The 27,689-nt window shown below is 39.5% G+C and overlaps 1 protein-coding gene across 1 annotated transcript; it reads left to right on the top strand.

Annotated features, from left to right (window-relative positions):
• The first annotated feature begins 8,862 nt into the window (after window positions 1-8,862).
• LOC123827410 (soma ferritin-like) lies at window positions 8,863-18,597 on the top strand. Its single transcript, XM_045851900.1, has 5 exons — window positions 8,863-8,928; window positions 10,396-10,452; window positions 15,745-15,888; window positions 16,850-16,975; window positions 18,304-18,597. Exons 1-5 carry the CDS (start codon window positions 8,863-8,865, stop codon window positions 18,454-18,456), a joined length of 546 nt encoding a protein of 181 aa, XP_045707856.1. The 3' UTR covers window positions 18,457-18,597.
• Window positions 18,598-27,689: the final 9,092 nt, after the last annotated feature.

Below are 27,689 nucleotides of genomic sequence, written 5' to 3'. Positions count from 1 at the left end.
TGATGGAACTTCAACAGCTATATGCAGACCAACTGTTCGGGACAGTGTAGTTTATCCGTCTACAACTGCACCTGACAGCTCTCACATGTGGACATGATGTTAGCTGGATGGGCACAGCTGACTCTTAGTGAAAAGTAAAGGTCTGGACTGTGAAGTGAATAAACTACCTTGGAGGAAGCTTCTCACCATGGTGTAGCTCGATGAGAGGCTGAGTTGGGGAAGGAAAGGAAAGATAAGAACTATCACTCTAGGAGTGTCGTTTTGCCTCTTCTAGATGCCTGTGGTGAGGTTTGGCTGGGCCTGGTGATAACATGAATCTCATCAAGAAGAAACCTCTCTGGTCCATTTGAAAGAACCCTTTTCATTATTGCTCTGATTTTAAGACTACCCATAAAGTTAGTGAAAGATAGGCATAGGCCATTCTGAACCTAGTCAGATAGGCTGGTATTGAGCCAATTGTGCACTAGTCTCAAGGTTTCCATCCCTTCCCATCTTTAACCGCTCTATACAAAGGGCCTCTCTCACTTCCTCCCCTGGCTTCCAACACTCTCCCTCCCTTCACCTTCACAGATACCTGTGTTTAAAATAGAGCTTGAGAGTCTGGTTAATGTGAGTTTAAATCATTTCCTGGGGGGTTGAAATTGTCTACAGGAAGGATACTTGTATTCAAGCCTGATTTGCGGGTGGAGAGTAAAAGGGATCCCCCATTAATCAATTTCAAGTATCAGAAAGCTAGCAGGGACAAGTAAAAAGTTTATAATAAGTCATAAAACATATAACTAGAAGATAGGGGTTCTCATTGATTTTTGAACCCAGTTTCCTACAATGCTTTATGTTCTATGTGACCCTACCAGCCAAAAAGAATCTCACTAGCCTCATACACACTCAAGAGGTATAGGTATATTAAGTATCATTTTTCAAAATACACATGCTCCTCAGAATCCTTATGAACTTTGCCCCTCCTCTATTCTCCAAAGCCCTGTTGAACATAACTGACTTTGGGCCTGCTGATGGTATATTAATTTGCCCTTTTCCAAAGAGAATTAAAAGGCACTCTGACATCCCTCTGACAGATAGCTTTACTACCTTCTAAACACACGCACACACACATCCATAATTCCCACCAGCTTTACTGAATTGTACTGTTTTCACCAATTCTCAAATTCTGAAAGTCAAACTTAAGAAATGTATTATCATAGTGACTCAGCTCAGTTACTTTTGGCTAGATAAAAAACTCAGGCTAATTATAAACAAAGTATTGCCAAAGAGATATCTTTGCCTTGGCACACTTCTGGCAATTTCTTAGAAATTCTAATGAGGGTTATGAATTCTAATGAAGTAATTTTAAAATTAATTTTTCATAGAGGTATATATACCACCTAATTATTCTAGAAACATTTTATAAAAGAGAGCCTTTGTAAGTCCTTTAAGTTCTTTACCTTCTCTGCCTTTAGCCTCCCCCTCCCCCCAAAAAATAAATCTTCCCTACAGTAATACACGTATGGTATCTGGAGTTCCAGCAACCATTTTGTAATCAAGATTATAAAAGTCCAGTGAAAAAGTCTGTAGAAAAATAAGATAGAAGGAGGCTGGGTGCTGATGGCATCCTTGCGCAGATGCACCAGCCCTGGGCTGCCTACCTTTGGAGTTCATGTTATATGGGGAAAGAAGTAAATTAAGGTACTGTTCATCAGGTTTTCTTCTACTTGCAACTTAAGTCCTCCTAATACTCTAATTATTCCATGTTGGTTCAAATGCCCTCCCTAGAACCAGTCAACAATGGCCAGGAGTAGGGGAGGGATGAGACTATGTTAGAACATAGGAACATCCCACTGTAATCAGCGTTGGGGAGGGTGGGTGGTGAGTGTGGAATGTCATTTCTAAAAAAGGGGGAAATACGGTGAGCAGGCAATTTCATAGGTGCCCATTATAGAGAGAAATTTTTGAAGATGATTCCAGAGTATTGAGCCTGTGGATCTAAGATTCACAGAAATATGTGATTCAGAAGGAAGAAGTCGAAATATAGGGGGGACAAGAAGTAATCAGTGTGATCCAGAGATTTAAAAATTATCTCCACCAAACAGCCAAAAACTCTCCAGTCGTCCATTTGCCTGAATACAAGAGTTTCCTGGCCATCCACCCCTCTGCTATACAATGCTCTCAACATCTGTTCTAGGAGACCTAAGGATGTCATGGGTCTACTGAAAAGGTTGGTGGGGGTTGGGGGCGTCATTTAAAAAAATGTTGGGAATAAGATGTTGGGATACATGCAGGAGTCCCTTCAGTTATGCAATCAAGGAACAATAAGCATTGGGCTAGTGTTGGGAGCAGTCCTCATCAGACGGCAATAACAAAGACATTCAACATTGCTCCTGGGTACCTGCCTCCACAATGACTTCATGGTGCTTGCAACCAGTGGTATTCGCAGGAGAGATGAAAAGCTGCTTTTATTCATGTCATGGAGAATTATTTCATCTGGTAAACTAGAGTACCCTTTGGGAATATACATACACATTTAAAACCTTTTAACTTAAACCCATATCAACATTTTTATAAACTTAGGAGTAAAAAGTCAGTTCCCTTTGTTTTCTGTAGCTATCTAGAGTGACCTTTCCCCCTGTGTATAACTGTTTATCTGGGACCAGGACCTGTTTCTGAAAGTGAAGAGATTGAATGAATGCATAAGGAGGGAGATGCACATTTGAATTTGAGATGCTGGTGGACTCTATAAATAGAAATGTGGGTCCGGAGAGGGGTGAGGGCTGGAAGGGTAGATATGTGAGATACCCATAGCTGGAATGATGAAAAGTACATAAAAGAACATTTAGAACAAAATGATAAAGGGCTCAAATTCAGAAGACCAGACACCAGAGACATTGGGGGACAAGGGAAACAAGAAGTCTTAGGACATTTGGTGCTATATCACCAAAGCCTGGGGGAAGAGGGGGTCAAGGAGGACAGTGTACTCAGAGACTAGAATGCTGTACTCTCTGATCAGAGAATCTGAGTGCCAACTCCCAGACGCTGGAAATTAGGAAGTTACTGCTACCTCTGAGACAAGAGCTTCAGAAAACTGGAAGAGGTGGCAGCTAAGTTGAAATTGACAGAATATATAGAACAACAGTGGCTCAAGGTGGGCAGTTAGTTATAGGATTGATTTTTTTTTTTTGAGGTGGAGACTTGAGCATGTTTTTATTTTATTTTATTATTTTATTAGTTTTATTTATTTGTTTATTTATTTGTTTAGTGGTAAGGAGTATAGACAACAGAGAGAAACTAAAACAGCAAGAATATGCAATGCACCACTAGGAGATGCCATGACTAGACTTAAGATTTTTCTCTTTATTCCTCTTCCCGCACGGAGCCACTCAGCCTCCCTTTAGAGAGCACAAAGGTCAAGGGGAATGGGAATGAGGATTGGGGCAAAGTATTACATATGTTTGGTTCGAATGTATGTATGTACGTACCTTTGAAGGACCTGGCTTTCTTGGTCCAAATATTGGCCCCCACGCTTAGCCTCACCCTAGCCAGAACCTAGGCAGCCTTAATGTCCTAGTCTCAACTGTAATCAACAGGTTATGAGAACTTTTGGGGATTAACTAGTCTTGGTCAAATGGACACTTACTTAGCACTTCCTATGGGCTGTGTCCATAACAACCGTAGCATAGACAGGACCGCTAGTATTACCCTCATGTGATGGATCAGGAAACTGAAGCCTCGGGTTAGGGGTTTAGGCACAGACCAAGTATAGACTTTGTTTCTGATGGTCTCTTAACAGTACCCCCCTGTTCTTCATCTGACTCAGAGTCATTGTCCACCAAAAAAATGAGGCCAGTATTTTCTAAACACCAACACCTTACTAGGAATTTAGAGTGCACAAAGAAGGTACCACCCTTCTCCTATTCTCCTAGAAACAGAGTTTTCATTTGGGCCACCAGATAATCTCTTTAAATGAAATATACAAGTTGTCCCACTTTGCATGATACTTAAGGATGGTAAAAATGACTGTGCAAACTGAAGTCAGACAAATCAATCTTTTTTTAAAATTTTATTTTTATCCTTGTCCACGGATAAAAAGTTGCTTTTTTTAGAGAGAAAAGAGGGATGAGAAGAAGGGAGGGAGAGAAACATCGATGCAAGAGAGGCATCATGCCCAGGCCAGGGATCCACATGGGAAATGGGGGTCATACCCATCCAGACCAGGGATGAACCTACAACCCAGGCATGTGCTCTGATAGGGAATTGAACCCACAGCCTTTCAGTTACGGGACAAGACGCCAATGACTGAGCCCCACCGGCCAGGGCTGACAAATAAATCTTAATCATCAATATTAAATAATTATGATCATTCTGTGATCTTTGAAATTTCTGTCCAAAATGAAAAAATATCAAAACTAATACTAATTAAGTATACTGAAATTTAAAGAATTAGGAACATTCAGAATTAAAGTGTTTTATTTCTTTTTCCTTGTCAAAATAGTTTGAACAGTGCTTGCCTTCCTCTTATTATTGTATAACTCATGATGTGGGAGAGCATCTTGTCTACGCCTTGGTGACCTGTCTTAGCTTCCAGTATTCTATTCTTTGTGGTTTAAATGTTGTGCAACACCCCAAAAGTTCCTTTAATGTGAATTTTGTTGTTTTTACCACCATCACTTCCTTTGGGACATCTTTATCTGGCTTGTCATAACCACTTTCTTCATTTATGTCAATAAGTTCACCTTCCCTAAGTTCCCATGATGCTTAATTTTATGTATCAGCTTGGTTGGGCCATGGGGCCTAGAGTTTTGGTCAAACCTTGAATAGTAACATCAGCTCTTCCCTGGGCAGTCAGCCTGCTTGACGACCTGGCAGATTTTGAACTTGACAACATCCATAAACATGTGAGCCAGTTCCTTAAAACAACTCTCTCCCTCTGTGTGTGTGTGTGTGTGCATCTGTCTCTGTCTCTGTCTCTGTCTATGACTCTCTCTTTCTCCCTCTCCCTCTCCCTCCCACTCTCTCTCTATACATACACACAAACACACACCCTGTTGGTTCTATTTCTCTGGAGAACCCCGACAAATACAGTTCCTCTGACTGAAGATTTAATTGCCTCAAAAGATGACAATGCTGATATTTCTGTGGTCAGCTATTTCTTCTATAATTCCATTATATTTGATTAGAATTTCATTTCCATTGTTAGCACTTTTTTCCTTGCTGCACTTTCATCTTTGTTGCCCAATTACTTGTTTCAGTTATTCACTTTTCTAAAAATATCACATGGGTTTATTCACTGGTAAACAAGGAAGCAAGATAGCTACACACCACTCTCTGTGTGTGAACTGAATAACGGATGTGCAGTGACCAATCACTGACAGGCTTTGAAAACAGTAACATGATTGGTCCGTGACCATTAAATGCTCCTGTTACTTCTGTAGTGATCTGTGGACTGAAGAGCTAGCACAACGTTTGTGCTTGATGCAATTACCCACGGTTACATAACGTGGTCATGGAAATGTGAACTGTGGTGCTGGGGAACTAGTGGTATTTAACTAAACCATGGTAACACTCAACTTTGTAAATATTGAAACCATGCAGTGCAAGGACTGCCTGTACTTCATTTTCAACCAATTGTCTAGATCCATAATTCAGAAGTCCCTACCATGAAGGACCTTAAAGGAAAAAAAAATAACTTTCTCAACTGAATCAGCAGCATCTGTGTAAAACTTCTATCATTTCATTAACTGGTGTTCTTGAAATTCCTGGTACTTATTTTCTTGTCTCTTTTCTGTGAAGTACTGGCTGCCTAGAGAATCACATTTAACATGTCCAAATATATAAAATGGATTATGGCAGAGACAGCCAGTCCACTGAAAATCCATTTTCCCTCTCTTCCTTTAATCATGGTACTCCAGTTTTCAGTGGGGGCATATAGCTGTCTCACTAAAGACATGTCCACCCTCTCTTGAAACATATGACCAAATTATGGCCAGTGGAATGTGAACAACACCATTGCATGCCACTTTTGAGTTTGTTCTTAAAAGGAATGGACATGCCCTTCCCTGGCCTTTTCTCTGCTGGCTGGGATACAGATGTGAGAGCAGGCTGTAGAGCGGCCACTTTGAACCCAGAAATGGAATCTGTGTGTTGAGTGCAGATGTAAGAGCTCTACTCTTGGGACTACTTACTGTCTCTGCACATTTATATCAGAGAAAATACTCTTCAATCTTGTTTTATCCACTATGTTCTGGGGTCTTTTTGCTATAGACACTTAACTGCAACCTCAAAAATATATGGATGTTTTGCTGTTTGGGAAATAACAATAGCCTAACATAGTAACATAGAGGATTTATACACGTCATACTAAATAGTTAATGGATTCTCCTCCCCTCCAGCTTTCATTTAAAGAGAACAGAAGGCTGAAAGTCTAATTCCCTTCTGAGGTAGTAAATTGAGCAGCACCTATCAAAGACAATTAACACTGTAAGGCAGCCATCACAGGTAAGATGACTAAAGTCTGCCACCTGCACAGGATGGATTTGGTGCTTCTCACTTAGCAGTTATTGTATACTACGGATACGAGCCTGCATCCCTAATAACTGGACTTGTTGGGATGGAGTCTTCCAATATTTAAATTGAATCTGCAGAGGCTGCTGAGGTGTGAAGAATGACAGTTAGCTGGCTATGTTCATATAATGCTTTTGTGACAAAAATAAATTTAAGTTAGTATTAATCAGTTAAGCCATTGATATGGAAATTATCTTGATACAGCCCTTACGATTTGTACAGCATGAAATCTGGCTTGTTTGTGAGGAACAGGTGAAAGATCTGATTTGGAACAGAAGGGAGTGCAGGAGGTGTAAGAGGGTGTAAGGGGGATAATTGGTGATAGAAAAAATACAATACAAATAAACTATTAAAAAATAAATATAAGATCTAGTTCAACACCAACAAATAAATGTGTGGCACTCATGTGTATACACTAGAGGGCACTCACCTTCCACCATTTTCTATTTGAGCACGTTTACAATAATAGTTTTCAAACTCCTGTGTAGAAGACTCACCTTGGGATTTCGTCTAAAACGTGTACCCTTGGGCTGTGGAGGGGCCCGTGAATCTGCATTTTTAATGAGAGGCTGTACTCGAGCTTGGTTAAGAGGATGACTCCTGGAACCTGACTGCCAGAGTCTGAAAGCTGGCTTTGGGACTTGTGACCTTGGGCAACTATTGAACCTTTCTGTGCCTCGGTTTCCTCATCCAAGAGATTAAGTTAGAAATAGTACCTATCACTTAGGATTATTGTAATGATTAAATGAGTTAACTTCGAATACAGTAGTGCCTGGCAATGAATATTCACTCTATTTTTACAAGCATTATTTTTTTCTTCGTATGCCAGAAATATTTTTTTGAATTTCAATTGTTGTTCAAGTACAGTTTTCTGCCTTTTACTCTGATCCCAGCCCTCCCCACAAACATTATTTTTAATAGAGGCATTCATTGATCTTGTTGCAGGGAGACTTGAGAAACACAGAGTATTTTTAAAAGTAAAAAAGAAGGTACTCTCACAGTCTTCTCTACCCAGCCAGGCTAAGATTTTGGGTCCTGACCCTCAGCTGGAGTGGTAATGGAATGGCAGGAATCAAAGGTGCAGAGTGAATAGAGCATGATGAGGCTGCTCTTTTGTATGTTGTGCCATAAACCTTGAACTGTATTCAGGAGTGAATGGAACACCATGGAAGGCACTGAGGCAGAAGATGGCGTGATCAAGTTCACATCTGAGATAGGTCACTTTGTAAGCAGGGGATGGAATATGAGGGGTGAGGCTGGAAGCAGATGGATAGGACAGCTTGGGCAGATACACTGTCACACCTTTTCCACCCTCTGAACGTCTCCAGAAAGCATTCCAATTACTCACATTGTTACAGGGTGCAGCCAAGAGGGGGGAACCCCAAATAGGCATTTGAAATGGGGTCCAAAACTTAAGGTGTCCAGGAGATTTTAAGATGTCTTCACCCCTTTCCCCCTTGCAGCCATTGAGGGGAGAACCATGCAGCTTTAGCAGTGTGAGGACTCCCACAGCCCTGCAAGAGAGAATCACCATGCGGCTTTAGCAGAGAACCGCTACTTGGCTTTGGCAGAGTTGGCAACCGCCCCCACCCCTCCTTGCAGCCATTGCGCAGGGGGAGAAGCACTCGGTTTTGGCTGAGTGGGGACTCCCGTGGCCCTGGGAGAGAGGACCACGTGCCTTTGCCAGAGTGGGGACCCCCACAGCTTTAGAAGGGGGAACCACCACCTGGTTTTAGCAGAGATCCTGGCGACTCAGCTGAGGGTGCTGGGAACCCAGGGAGGTCTCCCAGTCGAGATGGAGTACTAACTGGGAATAACCAGAGGACTGCCTGAGCCATGGACTTCTATTTCCTTTCCTGAGATACAGTACTCTGGACTGGGCAAAGGGGGAAGGAAGGAAGGACTCTGTTTGTGGGTGTTTTAAGGGACTTTAGGATTTTTGATAAAGACATCAGGTCACTACTTTAAGTTTGTATAGCATTAAATAAACATTTCCTTTCCTTTTCACGAATCTCTGGCATTGAGAGACGTCTTTGCGCTGGCGGCAGACATAACAGACCCAGGGGCTTCTTTCAATAATAGTATATCATCCCAGGCCCCCCTTGTTTGTTCTGTAACAACATTAGTGACTCTATTAACAATTTGAACCTTTTAAACTCTTTCTTTTTAGGAGCTCAAAGTAGAACCAAGTTTGTACTAGAACACCCTGCCCCAACTCCACCCTGATCTATACACAGGTCCCCAGCAGGCACCCTCCTTAGGCACTGAGGCAGCAGGGAGGCCTCCTGTGAGCTACACAGCCACCAAGCAAGCATGGGGCTGCTCTCCACAGCCTCGGAAGCTGGGAGGGGCACATTCTACGCCTCACCCGGTGATCCTGTAGGCGTTGGAGTTGATTTCCACTAACCATGGTAACTTTGAGTGTCTGACCTAAGACCTATTGAAATAAACTTCTGCTCTCTCAAGTGCTCAGGCAGAATGGGAGAGGCTGCCAAGGGAGCAGGGGAGGGCGGAGGAGCAGGGGAGAGCTAAGGTTATATGCTGCTCTTGGGCTCTGCTTAGAATTCACCAACACTGTTCTGCGATATCAAATTAGCAGGGTCAACAGTGCCAGGGAAAATAGGTGTATGAGGGGTTTTTTTGTTTGTTTTATTTTGTTTTCCCTAGTACCTGAGAAGTGCCTATGAATGACTTCATGACAAAGGAATTTATCCCTGGAGGTCCCTCTACCAGAATCAGTTCCTGTGCGTGCATGCAGCCGAGTGTTACATATCACCCACAGATCTGGCCTCTATGTCTCTAAGTCACTTAGTACCTGTCTGTTTCTAAGTCTCTGAATGCATGCAAAATGTAAATAGATAGAAGAGCTCTTGCCTCTGTTAGAGTTGTTAAGGTGGCAGAACCACAGGGGATCACTACCTTAGACTGTATGAGGTAGAAAGAAACTAGTCCAATGGTTTGCCAATTTGTTTTATTACCAAATCCCTTCAAACAAAATCCAGCAAAGAAGTCCAATTAACATGTGAACAGAAAGCAGACTTGCCTCCATTCAAGGATGTTTCTGACTGAGCAATGCCTCCTGTTTGTCTTGCCTCTGATAGCCTACCAAGTGAATTGATCTATGAATACCTAGAGGGGCAAAGTCTGAAAGGTATAATTAAATCAATTCTTCCATTTTTTAGGGAACAAAAATGAGTTTGAGGGTTAATAATTAGTTGAGCACAGTGTAAAAGCAATTGGAGGATGCCTAGTAATTAAATTGAAGGTTACAATTCAAAGTGATGGGAGTGAACAGAGTTGGAAACAGATTTTCTTCATGGTTTCTTTGCAGTTAGATCCATGAGTGCAGAACACTCACATTTATTTCTTCCTTCCCATTGTGAAATTGGAATGTGTGGGGGCGAGAAGAAGATTTAACATAGATCCAGAGATAGATTTCAATAGAAATGGGTGCAAATGTTGGAGCTTCAAAGTCTGTGGCTTGGAATCTGTTCAATGTAGCAAGCTGATTATCTGTCTAGAATCAAAGCTAGCTTTTAATTTCAACACTGCCTGGAGGTGGAGACCTTCAACCCTCCAGCCATTAGTCATCATTATCCTTGGCGTTGCCAGACACCCATTAAAGGACTTTACAAGTTAAACACACAGGGGCTTTCCAACCCTGGGACACCAGTTGTGCAAATCAATAGTTTAGGCAGACAACAGCATAGCAACTCCCCGGTGACTCATGGGAGAAACACTGTTCAGTTCCAAACTTTCTTTCCTTTCTGTGCTCAAAATCAAATTCAAGACTTACCTGGTCCAGCTAATATCTACCCACCTGACTCGGTTCATTATTATGCTTAGCAGCTTCTGTTCTTCACTTACCTCCCCGAACCTCTGCTCCTCACCTGTAAAGCACAGGTAAGAAGAAAGATTTCTCAAGTTTTTTTTTTTTTATGAATGAGAGGAAATAAGATATCAAGAGTTTAGCACTGTGCCTGATACATAGCAATTATTTTAAAACTATCAGTTTCTTTTCTGGCATGGATCTCCAATAGACCATGTCAAATTCGTAAGAATTTGAAAGAGGTTAAATTTCTCTTTAGGTGTCTTTTCATTTTTTATTTTTAGAATCCACTCTAATTTCTTGGCTCTGTTATATTTTATTTCTTCCCTCCACCTTCCTTTCTTTTTATTCTGAAATTACTATGATCAACTTTCATTAATGTGGTAATTAACTCAAAAAGAGAGTAAAAGTGGAAAATAAATCAGATACCCATATTCACTACCATAGTTTGCCTTTAGCTGTAAAATTTTAAAAATTGCTTTCCCTAAAAGAAAATTTATCTTTATATAATAAATTTTATAGCACTGGCCAAGTGTAAGTATCTCTGCAGATAAGCATATGGTCGATCCAGCTGAAATCCAGCTGAAATCAATCTGTTATGAAGTGGAAATCCTAGAACTGGAAACTTTGTTTCCTTTTTTGAATTTATAAACAACTTTAATATTCTAATTTTCAACTGCATTTTTAGCTATACTTCTTTGCCTTTTTTTAAAGTGGTATGCTCATGATCATATTACCTATCTTTAAATTATCACAGTATCCCCACTGAGGAGGAAGCTGAGTTACAGAGTAGTTAATGTCCTAATGTTACTAAGTATTGCTCATGAAGGGAGGGATTTTTGTCTGTTTTGTTTATTGCTACATTCCTAATGCCTAGAAAAGTACCTCTTAACTAAATAAAGTGGCAAAGACAGGATTCAAACCCACACTCTCTCTAGTAAAGCCTGCTTTCTTAACCAAGACTTATCATTATTATTATTGCTCATAATGTCACTCATTAATTTCAAATACCATATTCAGGTCCAGGCTATAAGAATAAAGACAATAGCCCTGGCTGGTGTGGCTCAGTGGATTGAGTGCCAGTCTGCAAACCAAGGTGTTGCCAGTTGGATTCCAGTCAGGGCACATGCCTGGGTTGCAGGCCAGGTCCCCAGTAGGGGGCATTCGAAAAGCAACTACACATTGATGTTTCTCTTCCCTCTCTCTCTCCCTTTGCTTCGCTCTAAAAATAAATAAATAAAATTTCTTTAAAGAAGAATAAAGCTAATAAAAGTATAGTAAAATAAACATTAATTTTAAAATTTTATTCATTAATCTATATTTCTTAGAGTAAAAAGGGATGGGGGAACCAAAGACCTGAAGAATGTTTAAAAATACTTCTCTTCCCCACTAGGTTTGTGTAAGATCATATCTCTGACATCGACAGTCAACACTTTAGCTTTTGCAAATGAACTTTATAGATTACAGAAACCCACCTTATAACCCTTCTCCCAACACCCATGCCTAATCCCTGCACAACCTTCTCCCAGCTGAAAGGCAAGCTTTAAGTGTTGGCTGTAAGATCAGCAGCCGTATTTCCAGGCACTGAGTCATATTAAGCTGAAATCAAAACTAAACACATATTCCTCCAAGAAACAGACAGCCAGGCTTTCATAGTCAATATTCAGCATCATGTTCCCGCAGGCCAGGAGCTCTCACAGCACAGGGATGCCGATCAAGAAATGCATTGTCCAGACTAGAGATCATTGTCTAGAAGTTTTTTTTTGTTGTTGCTGTTGGTAGTCGTAGTGCTAGTGGTGGTGGTGGTGAGATGATGATGATGATTAATGATTAGTGTCCTTAAAACCCATGTAGAAAAGTTCATGCAATGGTGTGCTCTCATTTTAACAAAAATGATTAGAGTACAATTTCATATAATAAAGACACTAAAGTCTCTTTTAAGAAATCACACTTGCCCTTTTGTTGGAAAGTGGCCAGGTTGTTTTGGTGGGTGAGAGGAATATTAAAAAGTATTATTTCTATTTTTCATTGAAATATGCATTTAAATTAAGGACCACAGATTTGTCAATTGAGATAATAGAAGTGGCTATTATGGTGGCTTTATTTTTAAAATTTTATTTATTGATTTGAGAGACAGAGAATGGAAAATGTCAATTCGTTGCTCCACTTACCCATGCACTCACTGGTTGACTCCTGTCTGTGCCCCAACCAAGGACTGAACCCGCAGCCTTGGTGTATTGGGGCAATGCTATAACCAACTGCGCTACCCAGCCAGGGCCTATTATAGTGACTTTAGATACAAGTTCTTTTGGCACTTGTGATTATGTCTCCAGGGAAACTATGCAGTCTCAAATACTAATGTATTCCTATTCATTCTGCATTTCATTTCTGATGAAGTATATTTATGTATACAGCCATTATCATATCAATCACAATACCTGCTTATTGCTATTTTCTTGGGCCCACTGAAAGTAGATGCTTTATAATTTCTGTAGGATACACTAAGTTTATACAGTGATCTTTTATTCAATCACAAAAACTGTATTCATTTTAAAAGCTATAATTTTACATACTCTTACCAGAATTGTATGTAATAAAGTTTCAGCCCATAGGAAGCAATTTAGGAAAAAAAGGCATCCGGAGAACTAAAGGACAAATTTCACCTATCTTACATTTTACACAGGATTATTTTCTATTCATCAAATTTTATATTTTATTTGCTATATTTTCATTTTTTCCAATATAAAAGAGGCCATGAGTATAACTAAATGTGTGGAGGTGTTTTGTTTGTCCTCTTGAAAATTGAGGATTTAACAATCCCTTCTGAAACAAAGAGAGTTTACATAAGGGGTCTTTGGCATGAAAACTAAAGCAGGAAGAGAGCCACGGCCATTTTTAAGAGATACAGTCAGTAAAAGGTGTCCATGTCTCAAACCCCAGGCCACTGACATACTAGGTAATATGAAAAGGGGGAGTTAAGGTAAAGATGGAATCAAGGTTAACAATCTGCTGAATTTAGGATAGGGAGATTATCGTGAATTATCAGGATGAACTGCAAGTAATTATATGAGGTACTAAGTGTGGAGGGTGGCCTGGGGGCTCCGATGAGCCAAGCGGCGCAGCGGCCGTAGAGAGGCAGCAGATGGGTCTCCTCTCCTCCCCTACGAGAGGGTTCCCCAGTGGTACCATTTGTGTCCCATGTCTTACCAAACTTTTAGTCAAATAACTTTTTAGGATACTTAAAAGCCTTATTACTTAAGCCATATTACTAAATGGCTTATTACTAAAAGCCATACTTAAACCCTTATTACTCAAAATTTGGTCCGTGGACCAGAAACATTTGGCAGAATTGTTAGAAATTTGAACCCTCAGGACTATATATCTTAGAATCTATATCTTAACAAGAGCTGCCAGTGATTTATATACAAATTACAGTTTGGGAAACACTTACTTAAAGCACCTTCAGGGACTAAAAGCATGAATTCAATTAGGGACAATGGCAGGGTTGGGTCAAGAAACAAAAGTGACTAATAATAGGACTTTTTGTAATTATCTCTTCCTTTTGATGACTTTAATTTGTGACTGGGCCAAAGTTAGAATGTGTGGCCCCTTCTCTCAGGAAGAGCTGGGCCTCGGGAAACCTCCTCACTCCTCACCGCCTCCAAGGGATGCACTTTGGAGACCTGCCACTTCTATTTCAGTTCAGCCAGACATGGCTTAGGCTCAATGTAAGGACTCACAGGCTATGGGCAATCACACTGCTGTACACGTAAACTATATTTTTATGTAACAGATGTTGAGTCCACACCTATTATGTATGAGCTGTGGGACTACCTTCTCAGAGAAGGTGCATGTTGAGGCCACTGAGAACTTCTGGAAGGCCAACTGAGGAAGGAGCCCGAAGGTCCCCACGTGGAGCAGTCTCACCGCAGCGTGGAGAAACCGTTCTTAGGTCTTCCCTGCAGCCTGGGTGTGGCATTCTCCACGTGGAACTCCCTTCTTCCATTTCTGTTCATCTACATTCTCTCCCTCCTCCCAAGGTCAATTCCAAATGCCAATTTATCAATAAAATCTGCCCTAATCCCCTCAGCTAAATATGCTTTGACACTTCAGAACTCCCATCATATCCTGTGTTAAGATCAATTATGTGTGTTGCAGCTTTATGGGGTGGGAGATATGTCCCTATGGGCAAAGAATGTATTTTAGTCTTAGATTCTCCGGAGGACCTGGCGTGGTGTGCCATAAATAGTTTTTGAAGAAAGGAATAAATTAAAGCCAATGCATCTACTCTGTTACTGCCTCTCTATTCAGAAAGTGGATCAGTCTTCTCAAATGACAGAGAAAACATGAGAGAGTACTCCACACTGGCTGGGATATTTAGGAGAATTAACTTTTTTTTCTTCACCTTTTTCCCTGGTCAGATTGGTTCATTCACACAGCAACAATGTCCTCATTAGTGGGTCAGTAGTTGTTAATCTCAGCTGTATGGAATTTCATCTAGTTTTCAGCTGTATGAAAGTGGGCTGGCTGCCTACTAGTATTTAAGAAGTCCTATAGGTTGCTGGGTAGCACTGTTTATGCCTGGTTTTCTCTAGAGCTGAGATGGCATCCCAGGCCCGCATCTCTGAAGCATCTCAGGTTGCTATTAATCATGTGGCATCTTATGAGCTGCACATCAGTGATGCTTATTTATCTATGGTTAGTATGGGTTCTTCAGCCACTGTGAAGGAGGTTTCAGCTCTGATCTGGGTGATGACATATATATCTTGTACATCCTTAGTAGTGGTGGTTTTGGCCACGTTTGTGTTATGATGCTAGATGTAACAGCAGCTTGGTGGCTAGGATTTTGCTGCTTTGTGGCCTAATGATTTAGAGCTATGATTGTAAAGTATGGGCTAAGATAGGAAGAATTACAGTTCTTTCCAGTGGGTTCCCAAAACTATATGGGCATCAGACACTGATGGTAGAGTGAAAAAATAATTTTTCACACGCATTCTCTTTTAGAGTTAATATACATATGTTAGAATTGGTACGATAGATTGGCTTTAAAAGGTCAATTTATGCTGGACTTCTGCTGTGTCTACACAACTACTGGATATAAGTGCTAGCATATGGGCTTCACAACTCCGAGCCAAAGATTAGGCCTCAGCATTTTAAAATCTGGGTGGCTTCTCTTTGAGGTGTCCTGGGTGTGAAAGACAGCTGGGGCCTTCTGGAAGTCAAAGGACAAACCAAGGACCCCAGGCTGAACAAAGGCCTCTCTCGGGCAAGCACAGAGACAATAAAGTGAGTTTGTAAATGATTTCTAGTCTTAAAAGTCAGCGTGTCTCACCTCCAATTTCTCCCCATTCTCACCCCTGTCCCAGGCCTGCTATTACAATGAAGACACGGGAGCACCTCTCTTTGCCGCATTCTTCGAAGACCAAGCTGAGGTGAAGAGGGAACATGGGAAGCAATTCCTAAGATATCTAAGAAGACGTGAGTGTAAAATCTGCCTTCCGGTGATTAAGGTGACTATGTAATTTGTCATAACGATTTCCATGGGGCCTTTGCCAGGTCCAGAGAAGTAAGTCATTAGTTGCTATAGAACTTGTTGGGTCACTCATAGTATACATGGGATTATACTAACTGACTCTGAGGGCAAGCGTATGTTTTCTCTGTAGCCTCTTCATATCATTTTGAGTAACTTGTAGCCGTTAGATGCTCATTTAGCTTTTCTCAATGAGCTACATATAGTGTGGTCCCTGGACCAGCAGCATCAGCATCACCTAGGAACTCATTAGAAACGCAAATTCACAGTCAAACCGGATCAGATTCTGTAGGTGTGGGGTCCTAGGAGCTGTAATTTAACAAGCTCCCCAGGTGATTCTGATGCTCTGCATAGCTTGAGAAGCACAACTGTAATGGCCTCTTCCTAAAACAATTAACATCCTATATCAGATCTTTAGTCTAATTTGGGTGCATGTTCAGGTATTTAAAATGGCTATCTCTTCAGTGAAGTGAAACAAACTTTTGTTCGTTGGGACAGACACTTAGAAGAACTAATTTAAACCTTAGTTGGGGGTATTACATCTAGAATTACCCCCACTTATCTGAGGGATTCTTTGAACTTTAGCTTTATAGAGAGAACTAGTAAATGTCTGGTAGTAACTGAAGTAAAGCACCCTCATGGAATTCCAAAGCTAATGGAGTCGTGCACGTAACTGTGCTGGTGGCACCCATGACTTGTAAACACTTTCAAGTTACATGGGGAGCTTTTAAAAATCCTGATGCCAAGGTTGTACTGCATATCACTTAAGTTCTAATGTCTGCAAGGGAAATGCAGACATCAGTATTGAAGATGCTTGGATGATTCCATTTGCCACAAAGTTTACAAACAATTGGGCCATAGAAACCTAGTCATAAGCCCACCCAGGGTGTAGGATGTAATAAGGCTGTGCCTGAGGTGACTTCCCTGTTTCTCTTCAACAGAGGCCTGATATAGATAACTGGGCAACTGGCGTAAAGGCTCTAGAGTCTGCTCTGGAGATGGAGAAAGAGTTAACCAAGCTTCTGCAAGACCTGAAGAATAATGCTTATGAGAAGAGTGAGAAGGAAGTAAGTTGTTAAATGGTTCTGAGCGCAGTGTCATCTTTCACTTCTGGATTAGGATTTGCTTCTGGGAAGTGGGTCTAAGGCAGTGGACCATCCAACATGTGCTTGTTTTCCCCCAAGGAAGCATATGAATTTACTGCTGGGAGTAGATTAGAGGTGGGAGGAGTAGATGCCCCGGTTAAAAGGAATGCAACTCAACGCAAGATGGGGGAGATGTCCCAGGAAAAATGCACTCTGGATAATTAAACAACTTAACAAAATAACTCTCGTTGCTAGCTTTTAAATCTCCTAGACAAGAAGTGCTTACATTTTAATGGTATCAGAATCACCTGGAGGGCTTACTAAAACAAACCAGGCCTCACCTCCAGTTTCTAATTCAACTAGTTTCATGAGGCATGCAAGAACTTTCATCTCTAACAAGTTTCCAGGTTATGATGCTGCTGGCCAAGGGCCACCCTTTGAGAACCACTGTCCTAGACGGCCCCTGCAAAAGTGAATGTTAATGGTGACTTACTATTCTATAGACCTCTCTGAAGTTTCCCAGGTTAACAGAGAACATTCCACCTTGCAATTATAACATCTTTCTCAGTAACCCCTTAGCATCTTTGTACAAGTTATGATGCATATTGGACTTCTTTAGGAGCTGCGAAGAGGTACAAATGCCTGAGCCTTATGCCAGGCTACTTAAAACTTAATCTCTGGGAATTGAGTCGGGACCCCTACTTGAAAGCTCAATGTGATTAAAACAAACAAACAAACAAAAACAGGGTGGAAAACCACTTCAGTAGCAGCCTGTTTAAATTAATCTGTGCTTTTGATGAATTGCCCTTACACTCATATTCACTGAAAAAAGATATTTGTATTTACCTGGAGGTTGTGAATGTCTTAGATCAGTGCTCTTTGAATGCCTAGGTGCATATGAACTACCTAGTCCCTTCTTAAAATGCAGGTTCTGATTTAGAAGGTCTGAAATGGAACTTGAGATTCTGTTCTTCTGACCAGCTCCCAGGACTGTTGGTCCATGAGCTATAATTTGGGTAGCAAGATTTTATTTTATTTTAATTTTTTATCCTCACCTGAGGACATGCTTATTGATTTTAGAGAGAGGGGAAGGGATGGAGAGAGAAACATTGATTGATTGCCTCTAACACCCACCCTGACGAGGGACTGAACCTGCAGTTTAGGCATGCCACAACCTTTCGGCATCTGGGACAATGCTCCTACCTCCAACCCACTGAGCCACACCAGCCAGGGAAAAGGTAGCAAGATTTTAGATGGCCTCCTGTTGCAGACAATGTCCTTAAGAGTCCTTCCCTATTTTATTTGTGTAGCTTGTACGCTTCCTGGGAAAGTACCTGGATAAACAGAAGAGGAACACAAGCTATCTGGAACACCAGATTGTATATCATAAGCATGAAGAAAAGAAGGCCCAGCAGAAAGAAGACCCATTTAAAAAGCCAGCTGAAGTGTCAGGTAAAGACTAACATCTGAAGGCAACAAAGCAAGTCTTCCCACTGCAGTAGATCCCCAAATCAGCTACTTAAGAATCTTAATCTTCTCCATTGGGCAGAAGACTGCTTTTCTTCATTGTTGTGTATACAAATAAATCTGTTTTTGCATTATAACTGTGTGTAAAGAGATTACTATTGGAGCACACATAAAAAACAGTTAATTCTATCAATGTGGGTTTGGAGAAAGGTTCTTGAGGACAGTGGGTGCATTAGACTTAAAAAAAAAAAAACAGAGCCCCTGCCACCCTCTTGATCCCAACAACACTCAGATGTAGAGTCAGGATTTGGGAATTTCAACCAGTCCAGGGTAGATACAGAGGAAATTAACTAGTGAAACCTTAGTTCTCACTAATGCTTTCTGCCCCCTCAACTTATGTACTACATATATTAAGTTTACAAAATAGTGGGATTTTCTTCTAATTAGTGTAAAGCTAAACTTGAAAACAAGGTATCTTAGTGTAGAATTGGTGACTCACCTGGAAGATTAACAGTGGACAAGTAGCTGCAACCCAAGTGCCCTTTCATAGCCCAAGGGATGCATAGGGAATAGCAGGGTACACAGGCACCTAAGACAGTGAACACATGTGTGGATGTACCTGTCCCCTCCACTGTGGGCAAACTAGCAGCTACTCAGGTAATTGCTTTCGGGGGTAAGAAATGAGCACACAAGCATGGGGGCTAGTACCACCTGGGAAGAAAGGGGCTCTGTAGGATTGTGTCCTGGCTCCAAAACTTCCTAGTTCCATGGCCTTCACAAAGTTTTTACCTCACTTATTGACTCAATTTAGTCATCCTTAAAGTGTGGTTAATAGTACTTAGTTCATAATGATAACAAAAGGATTAAGTAAATAAATATGTAAAGTATCTAGAACAGCACCTGTTCAGATTACATATTATAGTTTATATGATAGTGCCACTTCTTAAATTTGAGAAAAGCCAATACATGGAATTTGCATTAAGACAATAGATAACTGAAATTGAGACAGAATCTTAAAACATTTAATCTTTTTTAAAAATTATCTTTATATTATTTCCATTATCATTTAGACCCCTTAAACCCCCTTACCCCCAACAATCACCACACTGTTGTCCATGTCCATGAGTCCTTTTTCTTTTTTGTTCAGTTCCTCAACCCTTTAACCTCCTTCCTGCCACTAGCTGCCATCTGCCCTATCTATGAGTCTGTCTCTGTTTTGCTTGTTAGTTCAATTTGTTCATTAGATGCCACATATGAGTGAAATCATATGGTATTTGTTCTTCTCTGACTGGCTCATTTCACTTAGCACAATGTTCTCCAGATCCAACTATACTGTGGCAAAGGGTAAAATTTCCTTTTTTACAGCCAAGTGGAATTCCATTGTGTAAATGTCCCATAGTTGTTTTATCCACTCATCTATTGATGGACACTTGGGCTGCTTCCATATCTTGGTAATTCTAAATGCTGCAATGAACATAGGGGTGCTTATGTTCTTTTGAATTAGTGTTTTGGGTTCCTTCAGGTATATTCCCAGAAGTGGGATTGCTGGGTCAAAAGGCAGAACTTTTAATTTTTTGAGGTATCGCCATGCTACTTTCCACAGTGGCTGCACCACTCTGCATTCCCACCAACAGTGCAAAAGGATTCCCCTTTCTCTACATCCTCGTCAGCACTTGTTGTTTGTGGATTCATTGATGATAGCTATTCTGACAGGTGTGAGACGGCATCTCATTGTGGTTTTAATTTGCATTTCTCTGATGAATATGGACATGGAATATGTTTTCATATGTCTCTTGACCATCTGTATGTCCTCTTTGGAGAAGTGTCTATCTAGGCCCATTGCCCATTTTTAAATTGGGTTTTTTTTTTTGTGAGTTTTTAAGCACTTCATAAGTTTTGGATATTAACCCTTTATCAGAGGCAAATACATTCTCCCATTCTGTGGGTTGCCTTTTTATTTCGTTGATGATTGCCTTTGCTGTGCAAAAACTTTTTTGTGTAAAGTCCCATATGTTTATTTTTTCTTTTGCTTCCCTTGCCTGGGAAGATATATCTGATATAAAATTTATACAAGCAATGTCTGAGATTTTTCTGCCTATGTTTTCTTCTATGATTTTAATGCTTTTTCTGGGCTAACATTTAAGTCTTTGATACATTTTGAGTTTATTTGTGTGTATGGTGTAAGAAAGTGCTCTAGTTTCACTTTTCTGCACATATCTGTCTAATTTTCCTAACACTATTTATTGAATAAACTATCTTTAGCCCATTGTATGTGCTTGCTTCCTCTGTTGAACATTAATTGACTATAAATGTGTGGGTTTATTTCTGGGCTCTATATTCTGTTCCACTGATCTGTGTGTTGGTTTTTATGCCAGTACCATTTTGTTTTGATTACTATGGCCTTGTAGTATAGTTTGATATTAGGCAGCATGATTCCTTCAACTTTATTCTTCTTTCTCAGGATTGCTATTGCTATGTGAGGCCTTTTGTGGTTCCATATAAATTTTTGAAATATTTATTCTATTGTGAAATGTATCATTGGACTCTTGATAGGAATTACATTAAATTTATAGATTGCTTTGGATAGTATGGACATTTTTTATATTAATTCCTCCTATCTATGAACATGGTATGTGCTTACACTTATTTGTATCTTCAATTTCTTTCTTCAGTGTCTAATTTTCAAGTATAGATCTTTTATATCCTTGGTTAGGTTTATTCCTAGGTATTTTACTCTTTTTGTAGCAATTGTGATTGGGATTGTTCTCTTAATTTTCCTTTCTGTAGTTTGTTATTGGCATATGAAAATGCAACTGATTTCTGAATATTAATTTTGTATCCTGGTACCCGCTGAACTCATTTATCAGTTCTAGTAGTTTCTTGGTGGAATCTTTGTGTTCGGTATGTACATTTTCATGTAACTGCAAATACAGTTATACTTCTCCCTTTCCAATTTGGATGCCTTTTATTTCTTCTTGTCTAATTGCTGAGGTTAGGACTTCCAGTACTATGTTGAATAAGAGAGGTATAAGTGTACATCCCTGTCCGGTTCCCAATCTTAAAGGGAGGGCTTATAGTTTTTGCCTGTTGAGTGTTATGCTGACAGTGGGTTTGTCATATATGGCCTTTATTATGTTTATGTATGATCCCTCTATTCCTACTTTGCTGAGAATTTTTTATCATAAATTGGTGCTGGATTTTGTCAAAAGCTTTTCTGCATCTATTCATATAATCATGTCATATATATCCTTTATTTAGTTTATGTGGTGAATTACATTTATGGATTTGTGAATGTTGTACCGACCTTGCATTCCCAGAAGAAATCCCACTTGTTCATGGTGTAGGAACTTTTTGATGCATTGCTGTATTCAGTTTGCTAATATTTTGTTGATGATTTTAGCATCTATGTTCATCAAGGATGTTAGCCTATAGTTTTCTTTCTTTGTAGTGTCTTTATCTGGTTTTGGAATTAGAATAATGCTGGCCTCATAAAATGAGTTTGGGAGCCTTCCCTCCTCTTGAATTTTATGAAATAGTTTGAGAAGTAGAGGTGTTTTTTCTCAGAATGTTTGATAAATTCATCTGTGAAGCCATCTGGTCCAGGGCTTTTATTTGTTGGGAGTTTTTTGATTACTGCTTCAATATCACGAGGTATAATCTGTCTATTCAGATTCTCTGATTCTTCTGGGTTAGTCTTGGAAGACTGTATATTTCTAGGAATTTATCCATTTTGTTCATATTGTCCAGATTGTCCAGTTTGTTGGCATATAATTGTTCATAATATTTTTTTACAATCCTTTGTATTTCTTTGGTGTCAGTTGTTATTTCTCCTTTCATTTCTGATTTTATTTATTTGGGTCCTCTCTCTTTTTCTTTGAGCCTAGCTAAAGGTTTGTCAATCTTGTTTATCTTTTCAAAGTACCAGCTCTTGGATTCATTGATCTTTTGTATCATTATTTTTAAACTCAATTAAAATCAGAGCAGAAATGAATGAAATCATTTCCTTCCTTCTACTAACTTTGGGCTTTGTTGTCCCTTTTCAAGTTTTTTTAAGTGCAAAATTAGATTGTTTGTTTGAGCGTTTTCTTGTTTTTTGATAGACCTAAAATTATATGAATTTTCTTTCTAGGACTGCTTTCCCAGTATCCCACAGATTTTGGATTGTTTTGCCCTCATTTTCATTTGTTTCAAGGTATCTTTTGATTTCTTCCTTGACCTCATTGACTTATTCATTGTTTAATAACATACTATTTAGCATCCATGTCTTTGCATGTTTTTCAGTGTTCTACTGATTTCTAGTTTCATAGCATTGTGATCAGAGAAGATGCTTAATATGATTTCAATCTTCTTAAATTTATTGAGACTTGTTTTGTGTCCTAGCATGTGGTTTACCCTAGGAAACATTCCATGTGCACTTGAAAAGTATGTATATTCTGATGTGTTGAGGTGAAATTTGATGAAGATATCAATTAATCTATTTAATCTAGTGTGTCATTCAGGCAACTTTCTCCTTGTTGATTTTCTGTCTGGAAGATCTATCCATTCAAGTCAATGGGGTGTTAAAATCCTCAACTATGAGTGTACTTCTGTCATTCTCTCCTTTCATGTCCTCAAGATTTGCTTTACATATGTAGTTGCTCCTATGTTGGGTGCATAAATGTTTACTAGGGTTACATCCTCTTGTTGGATTCTTTCTTTTATCATTATGTAGTGTCCTTCTTTGTCTCTTACAGCCTTTGTTTTAAGGTCTATGTTGTTGGATATAAGCACTGCTACTTCAGGGGTTCCCCCCCCCATTTGTATGTAATATCTTTTTCTGACCCTCTACTTTTTGTCTGTGTGTATATTTCAATCTGTGATGGGTCTCTTGGAGGTAGCATATATATGTATGGGTCTTTTTTTCTTATCCATTCAGCTACCCTCTGTCTGTTGGTCAGGGCCTTTAACCCATTTACATTTAAGGTGATTATTGATAGGTATATATGTAGTGCCATTTTAATGTTAAACTCTTTTCCTTGTTGTTTTTTTTCTTTCTCTTTTTCTTCTTAAAGCAAGCCCTTTAACATTTGTTGCAGTACCGATTTGGTGTTCATAAACTCCTTTAGTTTTTTCTTGTCCAGGAAGCTCCTTAATTCTCCTTTGATTTTAAATGATAGCCTTGCTGGGTAAAGTAGCCCTGGTTGTAAGTCCTTGCTTTTCATTGCCTTGAATATTTCATGCCACTCCCTTCTGACCTGAAATGTTTCTGATGAGTAATCAGATGACAGTCTAACTGATACCCCTTTGTGGGTAGCTACTTGCTTTTCTCTTGTGGCTGTTAGGATTCTCTCCTTGTCTCTAAGCCTTGTTATTTTAATTATAATGTGTCTTGGTGTAGGCCTCTTTGGATCCAACTTCTTTGGCACTCTCTGAGCTTCCTTGACTTGTGTGAATTTTTCCTTACCAGATTAGGAAGGTTTTTGGTCATTATTTCTTAGAATAGATTCTTGTTCCCTTGCTCACTCTCTTCTCCTTCTGGTGTTCCCATGATGTGGATATTGTTATACTTCATGTTGTCCAAGGTGTTTCTTAAGCTCTCCTCATTTTTAAAAATTACTTTTTATTTTTGCTGCTCTGCCTGATTGTTTTTTTCTACCTTGTCTTCCAAAACACTGAGTCGATCCTCTGCTTCACCTAACCTATTCCTTCCAGTGTATCTCAGATATTGCACTTTTATTTCTGACTGATCCTTTTTTATGGTTTCTATTTCTTTTTTCCTGCTGTTGAGTATCCTTAAAATCATTACTCTAAATGCTCTATCTGATAAATTGCTTACCTCCATTTCAGCTAGTTCTTCTGAAAAATTCTCTTATTCTTTTGTGGTCTATTTCTTTTTCTTCCAATTTTGGTTGTTTCTTTATATCTTCGTTCTTAGATGTTAAACTACTCAGCTATTAAACTGATCAGTTGTTAATCTAATCAATCTTTAAGTAGCAGTCAGGCTTAAGCACCATAGAGTGGGACAGAGTATTTCTAATGGGTGGGGCTATTGCTTTTCCTCAGGCTGGTGCCTTTCAGAGAGGAGTGCTCTGCCTGACAGAGATGGCTCCTGTAGTATGAGGAATGACTCAGCACAGGGATCCTGGTGGTTGTTCCCTCAGTTTTCTCCCCAGAGCCACCAACCCAGGTTCTCCTCAAGTATCTCTAGTCCACTCTGCTCCCCCTTTGCTGACACCCAGGATAAATGGCTGCAAACCAAATGTTGTGCTTTAGCCCTTTAAGAGGTTCTCTGTGTCTCCAGCCATCTCTCCCTGGTAGACAGAAACCCTGCTGGTTCTCACAGCTGGATGTTATCTGGGTTCCTTTCCAGCTCTGGTGCTGTAGGCTGGGGGACCCAGTTTGGGGTTCAGACCACACAGTTCTCAGAGTAAGTCCCCTGGCCACTGAAATATTCCTCCGGAACTTTAGCTGCTGCCTAGGAGAGCCCAGTCAGCCATCTCGGGTCTCCTCTGCATTCCTTACCAGTCACATTGTGATGAAGTGTTTTCTTCTGTCTGTCCATAGTTGTAAGGCTTCTCTCCAGCTAGTTTTCAATTGATTATTCAAGATGATTTCTCTACAATTTAGCTGTAATTCCAAACTGGTCCTGGGAGGAGGTTAGTGTCACTTCCACTTACTCCTTCACCATCCATCATGGATTCCCCAAACATAGCCAAGGAGCCTATTTTCTAATTTCTAGCTGGGTGATATCATTAAAGCATCTTTAGCTTGTCCTGTATGTCCTTGAGAATGTTACTTAACTCTTTGAAACCTCAGTTTTCTCATCATTGGCCTGGATGCTGGGAGGGCTCAGGGCACAAGGGTCCCAGGGTTCCAATCCTGGAAGGAGCCCCTACTCAGAGCTGACTGAGCCTCAGTAGTTGTGATTACAAGGTCTCTCTCTGATTCAAACCTTGGAAAAGCACTCAGAACATTTAATCTTAGAAGTATCTCTTAGAAGGTAAAGGGATTAGCCAAAAAACACAGACATCAATGTGGTGATGGCCAGAGAAAAGGGGGGTGCTGGGGCTGGGTGGAGGGAGACAAAGGGGGGAGGGGTGGAATGGAGACATCTGTGACAGTGTCAAAAATAAAGAAAATTGTTTTAAGTATCTCTTTTGAAAGGAGAGTAAGGAGTCATAGAAAAATCCAATTAGATATCTCTTTAAAAAACTCAAGTGAACAAATGGGTTGAATATACCAACAAACACAGCTAATCAAACAAGTGATAGTACAGTAAGCTAAAGAAATTCTCAGCCAAAGGAATAGAAAATGGTATTTTAAATTTTAAGACATGGAGTTCCAATGAAAGATCTAATTTAGAACTCCAGGAGAAAAGAGAAATTGAGAAAGTTCCATGATAGCAAAATTTTAAAGCATCAAGGATGGAAAAAGCTCACCATAAAAGATATTACTTACAGGATGAAAACTGCCATATTACTAACAACTTTCTCAAAAATCCTAGATGCAAGGGGAAAACAGAAAAAATCTTCAAAATGCTGAGAGGGCAGAAAAGATCAATTTGAATATAAAAATATTAAGCTCACAAAGGTTCTTAACCCAAAGAAGACTTTCACTGAACAATACATTGTTTTAGTAGTAAAACCTAAGGTTTTCTACATGCAGGTCCAATGCAGCCTACCTGATATTAACTAACCTTGTACAGTACTTTAGTATTCTGGTGGAGGAGGGGATGCCCTAGTATAGTCACAAGTGAACTTCTTTACCTCCACATCTTCTTGAAAATCATCGTCATGGTGAGCTTGTTACCACTGCAGAATTACTAGTGCACAAAGCATTCTCAAATAAATTCCCACTTTCATAATTATTACTGATTTGTATTTAGTTTTGTATGTATTAGTGAATGACAGATATTTACATTCAAACTGAGAATAAGACAAGATTGCTTTATCTTCAACACCACTTAGTGTTTTTCTGAAAGTTCTTTTTCTCAAGCTCACCACTACTGACACTTTTGAGCCAGATGACTCATAGGGAGTTGTCCCATGCACTGTAAGAAGTCTAGCCACACCCCTGGCCTCTACCTAGATAGTATCTCCTCCAGTTGTGATGATCACAACTGTTTCCACGCTTGCCAAATGTCTCTTGAGAGGAAAACTCACCATGCTTAAGAACAACTATTTTAGACAATGCAGTAAAAAAGTTGAAGGAAAAGAAGACATATCTATTTTCGAAAAACTTATTAATATTTATGATTATAAATAGATCTGAAATACTATTATAATTTAAAGGGAAATTTGATATGTTGCTGCATACAGGATAAATATATACAAATGAAACTTTTATATAAACAAAAACATTTTAGATAATACAACTTGATTATAATACTCACAAATACATAAAATATCTAGGGATAATTCTAACAACTAGCTTGGAAACTATATGAAATAAAAGTGCCTCCTCCTGAAAGAGATAAAATCTTTGAATAATGAAAAAAGGAAAGAAAGGCTAAATATGAAAATGGTGACACACCTCAAATGAATGTGTAGGACTAAAGCAATTTTTGTTATAATCCCGAAGGATTTTGAGGGCTCAGACAATTTAGTACTTAAGAACAGTTTTAATCATGGGCTAAATGTGGGAATATACATGAAACTCACTTAACACCAGTAGTCATTGGGAAACACAAATGAAACCACAATGAAATACCATTCACTACAAATTCAGGAGAATGACTGAAATTAAAATAACTGTCAGCACCATGTACTCACAAGGAGGTAAAACAACAGAAGCTCTTATACATTGTTGGTGAGAATGTGAAGTAGTATAACCACCTCAGAAAAAGTTATGGCATTTTTTCTGTAAAACTATGCAGATACCTACCTCATGAACTTTGGAAAGACACAATGCAGCCCATGACAAATGATGTTTTTGTTGACTAAAATTGGGCAGAAAAAAGAGGAAGTTTTGAGCTAATTCACTTGAATTCTTATAGTAAGAATCAATAGATGCTGTCTGAAGAAAGAGTGTTCTAAGGTTATTATATAAAAGTCTAATTATAAAGGCAATCAATAGAGTAAAATTATGACTATAATTTTTAAAATAAAAACCTTCATAGTGAATGTTTATATAGATACAATGTTCATATTTACATTTTATTTTGTAACCCTTTTGTTAGGCCTTGTTTTAGCCCTAGTTCTGTTGTCAAATACATTCAGTGTTCTCCTAGAAATTTTGCTGAAGATTCCCC

This window comes from Phyllostomus hastatus, unplaced genomic scaffold (assembly GCF_019186645.2).
Source record: "Phyllostomus hastatus isolate PE091 unplaced genomic scaffold, TTU_PhHast_1.1 phas_contig_86, whole genome shotgun sequence".
In the NCBI taxonomy this organism is placed as follows: domain Eukaryota; kingdom Metazoa; phylum Chordata; class Mammalia; order Chiroptera; family Phyllostomidae; genus Phyllostomus; species Phyllostomus hastatus.
This window is presented reverse-complemented; position numbering and strand designations above follow the sequence as displayed.